General features: G+C 37.7%; 1 protein-coding gene across 1 annotated transcript in view; it reads left to right on the top strand.

The window, feature by feature from the left end:
* The window catches only part of LOC122254844 (sialin), a 9,830-nt gene extending 5,202 nt beyond the window's left edge, over positions 1–4,628 (top strand). The window contains exons 8-12 of the mRNA XM_086531100.1: positions 124–340; positions 924–1,056; positions 1,216–1,371; positions 1,548–1,633; positions 4,141–4,628. Coding sequence (XP_086387226.1) covers positions 124–340; positions 924–1,056; positions 1,216–1,371; positions 1,548–1,633; positions 4,141–4,344 — 796 coding nt within the window. The 3' untranslated portion in view covers positions 4,345–4,628. The remainder of the gene's footprint in view (positions 1–123; positions 341–923; positions 1,057–1,215; positions 1,372–1,547; positions 1,634–4,140) is intronic.
* Positions 4,629–5,000: the final 372 nt, after the last annotated feature.

Genomic DNA, 5,000 nt, shown 5'->3' with positions numbered 1-5,000 from the left:
TCCACTAGATTTATCACCATTATAATCTCTCTCCTCTTCACACTATCATCACCATAACAAGCATCAGCATCACGACTACCAAACCAGCTCCGATACGACCAAAGCTGATCAGTCTCTTCGCAGGATCTCCGATCGGGAGCTGCGGTACATCGAGGGCGCCGTGACGAGGGCGGGCACGAGCCGTCGCCGCGCCAAGAGGCTACCCGTCGCCAGCATCGCCCGCAGCCTCCCCGTGTGGGCTATCGTGGTGTGCTCCGTCGGAAACAGCTGGGGCCTCAACCTCTTCCTCACGCAGCTGCCGACCTACATGAAGAATATTCTCGGCTTCTCCATCAGGGAGGTCGGTCTGCACTCTTCCTGCTATGCTTGCGGAGGCGAAAGCATTGTCTTTGTGCTTCTATGTTGCACGTGTGTTTCTTTGTTCATATGGGTATCTGTTTTTCGAAATCATTTTTATTATATTATAGGAATTGTATTTCATAATGAATAAGAAAAAGGAGTGACGACCCGGATTTCTTCTTCGTCTGACTCATTATTTCGTTGACTTTGCCCAATTTTATTTTCGTGATATGGAATGTAGTGATTTTAATTACTGGTGATCAGGTAAGGTATGGAGTGTTGTGGTACCTTTATTTATATCGCTGCTTAGTTTTTCCTTTTCATACTGCTGTATAGGGTATAATTGTATATTTGACATTGAGTACCAGCCGAGCCAAAGAGTTATAGAGTTTAATTGTCACTCTTTTTTGTACACACACACACACACACACACGCACACAATCACACACACACACAGATACACACACACAAACACACACGCACACACACACACACACACACATATATATATATATATATATATATATATATATATATATATATATATATATATATATATATATATATATAAATACACACCCCAGAACGGCCTCCTCTCCGCCCTGCCCTTCCTGGTGCGCTACGTGGGCGCCATCACGTGGAGTTCCCTGGGCGACTGGCTGATCAAGCGCGGCCACCTCTCGGTCAGGAATTCCAGGAGGATCTTCAGCGCCGTTGGTACGTCCTGCAACACTGGTCCAGACGAAGTAGAATCCTTTCGAATTATTATCATTTTCTTTAATTTCTTCGTAATTTATTTGTGATGAAACGGATGTATAAGATCTAAAATAATGGTATAGACATTGGATGATCTATGTTGTCGGGTTTGCAACGCAGCGATGTGGTTGCCAGCGCTCATGATCGTGGGCGTGGTGTTCGCCGGCTGTGACTGGAAGATGACTGTGGCGCTGTTCTGCGTCTCCATGTTCTGCAACGGCTCCGTGACTGCCAGCCTCGTCGTTAACCACACTGACATTGCGCCGAACTTTTCAGGTAAGAACTGACGTTGCATGAAACAGGTGAGTTACGATTCTGCTGATAATTTTGGCACAGGAGAGACATCTTACTTATATACAGGAATAGATATGAAAATAAATGAATAAATACACACACACACACACACATATCTATCTATCTATATATGACTCGACCCCGTTCCCGTCCCGCAGGCACGATCTTCGGCGTGGCCAACACTGCCTCGAGCATCGTGGCGTTCACGGTGCCGGCCGTCGTCGGGGCGTTGATCAACAAGCAGGTGGGTTCGGGTTCGTAGGCCCGTTGTTGCTTGCACCTTGCAACATAAGCCCATTGTTGCACCTTGAATCGGAGGCCCGTTGTTGCATTTTGCTTTTTATCCCAAATTCATTTAGACTGATATTGTGCTTCTTTTCCGATGAAGTTTGGATTTCGTGAAAAAAGAGTGTTGTTATTCAACAAATGCAAAAGACATTACGATGTTAATGATGATTAGTTCCTATATTGATGATGATAGTGATGGTGATTATTTTCATCATTATCCTCATGATAGTAATTATGATATCGATAAAAAGAACAATAAAGATTATGATGCTAATGATAATAAAGAAACTAACAATAACGATAATGATATTACTACCACTAATAATAATGATAATAAGGCAGTGGCCACAACATTAGCATATACAAGTTATCACAGTATCTAACGCAAATCGTCAGCGAAAGTTGCAAAGCTAAAGCACTTCTGATGCTTTTTCTAATGCACAAGTCTCCTGTCAAGCAACTAACTTCACCTAGCCTGACCTTACTCTTCTTCTCAGCTTGTAAGGGTCCGTAGTTGGACATAAGCCTTCCCCAATTCTTTCCATCTTTGCCGATCCAGCGCTATTCTGTGCCAGTTCTAGTTGTTTTGGGGTAGTGGCATTCTTGCGGCCCATCACACCTACCCCTCGAATTTCTTCTTGTATGTGATGCTGGTTGAGCCTTGATATTCCGCTGACTCAACAGGAACGGCCGGTAATCTTTGATGGTTTAAAGTCATTGAGAAGTGATAGGCCTAAACCACCGAGCGCTGGCCCAATGCGAATTGGCGGGTAATCAATTCTTCGTCTGGCGTCTCAGAAGAAGCTCTCCAACTTCGTTGAACGTACTTGGTATAGCCTCCTTCCTCATTGACCGCATGCAAGTCTCTGCACCGCGGCAAGGTGATTGATCTTAACAAAGGCTGACCTTGCTCACGTACTACTAAACCCTCCGCAAGTAGCGACATTTGGTCACATGGATGCACATCTAGAGCAATGTATGTGACAGCACTTGCAAGAATATTGGCAATATGTTGGCAACAAGAGTCGATTTTTGTGAGACCGTCCACACTTGATGTTGGTGCGTGTGTGTGTTTGTGCCCACATGTGTTGTGTGGACACGTCGACCTTCAAATACACACAAAGTAGTACCAATATACCAACATGCATACCAACATACATAACCAACATACCAACATGCCTTCAACATTGTTTCAACAATTTATGAGGCTGTTGTCTCTTGTGTTGCCAACGTGATTTGTCGCCAGTGTGGACGCACCAACAAGGATATTAGTAATAACTATGATAATGATGATGATGATAATAATAATGATAATAATAATAATGATAATAATAATAATGATGATGATAATGATAATAATGATAATAATAAAAATGATGATAATCATGATGATGATGATCATCATCATAATGATAATGATAGTAATAATAATAATAATGATAATAATGATGATGATGATAGTAATAATAATAATAGTAATGATAATAATGATAATAATAAATGATGATGATGATACTAATCATAATGGTGATAATGATGGTAATACCAATAAGGATGATAAGGACAGCAATAAAATCAATGCCATCATTGATACTGATAGTAATAATTACATTATTATCAATGGTAATAACACTAGTAATGAGAAGGTAAACGAATCCTAGAATAATTCTAAAAATGATGATAAGTATCATGATAATGTTAACACTACTTATACTACTTATAATGATGATAATAGTAGTAATGATTATAATGATATTGATAATAATGGTATTGACAATAACACTGATAATGATAATGTTACTAAAAATTATAGCAATAATGATAATAATAATGATAATGATGATATGATAGTAATGATAATAATAATAATAATTATGATGATATCATAGTAATGATAATATTAATAACAATGATAATAATAATGATACTAACAGTAATAATAACATTTATAATAAGAACAACAGTGATGATAGTAATAATAATAATGGTAATGTTAATAAAAAAACAATCAATATTGTCATGACTTTCATAGCAATTCCAATAGTAATAACAATAACTGAGATATAACAATGACAACAACAAGGGAAACAAATATCTGCAATAACATCAATAACAACAACAACAATAATGATAATGATGCTGATATAAGTGACACTGAAAATAATTCAGTCGATAGAGGAGAAATGCAACATCAATATGAATAAGTCACTTTGATATCTATTGAGCTTTCCAAATCGCCAAATTTTTGTAGAATGTCTTTTTTATCATTATTATTTCATTATTATTATTATTATTATTATTATTATTATTATTATTATTATTATTATTATCATCATTGTTATTATTATTATTTATTTATTGTTATTATTATTGTTATTATTATTATTTACTTAATAGTCATCATTCTTTAAAAAAAAAATCATTATCCTTATTTTCATCCGTTGCATTCTCCATCTATTCCAGCAAACCTTAGGTCAATGGCAGAAGGTGTTCTGGATGTGCGTCCCGATGTACGCTGTCGCAGAGATCTTCTTTCTGGTCTTCAGCTCAGCCTCCGTCCAGCCCTGGAACCACGTCGAGGATGACTTCAAAGCTGGGTCTGAGAACTCGCACTCGCAGCCCACGGAACTCGAAACTCTGAAGGGAGAGGAAGGGTCGCGTTCTTAAGATATATAGCCAGTTTTTTTTGTTATTTTCATTTGATTTTGAGTTTGTTAGGTACTCTGAGTGAGAAATTGATGAGAATTGTGTTGATGAAGTGTGTATTGATAGTCTAGAAAGTACTAAGGGAATGTAATTAGTTTTGCTCTACCCACATCTCAACGGAAGGATATGACTGTCCTTTATAATTGACAAAGAATGCAACTTTTGATCATTTGAAAATATATTTTTGTTTTATATCGAGAATCCGCTCCACTCCATTCTTATTTGTTTACCTCGTCGTATGATGGAGGAGAAGGGGGGTGAGATTAAACCTAAAATGTCAACGGAAAGACTATTTAACCCATTGCAGACGGGGATAAATATGCTTGCCCAGCCTCCGGGATAAGTTTTATTTTAAAGAGAGACAGCTTGAAGCATTATGATTTGAACATTCCCACTCTCTTTCAGTCATTCATTGAAAAACTAGAGCGTTTTTTGTGTTTTGTTTTTTTGTGTGTTTATTGAGGTTAGAGCTTATATATGCCCAGATGACAGGCTATACCATTGCGCAGTAACTAAAATTTTGTAAGTATATTATCCATATTAGCTCATTATTTTCTTTATACTCAGTGTGATAGAGTATTGCTGTTCTATGGAGGACAAAAGGCAACTATATTTTT

Source organism: Penaeus japonicus, unplaced genomic scaffold (assembly GCF_977035675.1).
Source record: "Penaeus japonicus unplaced genomic scaffold, GWHDUDI00000001_assembly GWHDUDI00000035, whole genome shotgun sequence".
Taxonomy (NCBI): Eukaryota; Metazoa; Arthropoda; class Malacostraca; order Decapoda; family Penaeidae; genus Penaeus; species Penaeus japonicus.
This window is presented reverse-complemented; position numbering and strand designations above follow the sequence as displayed.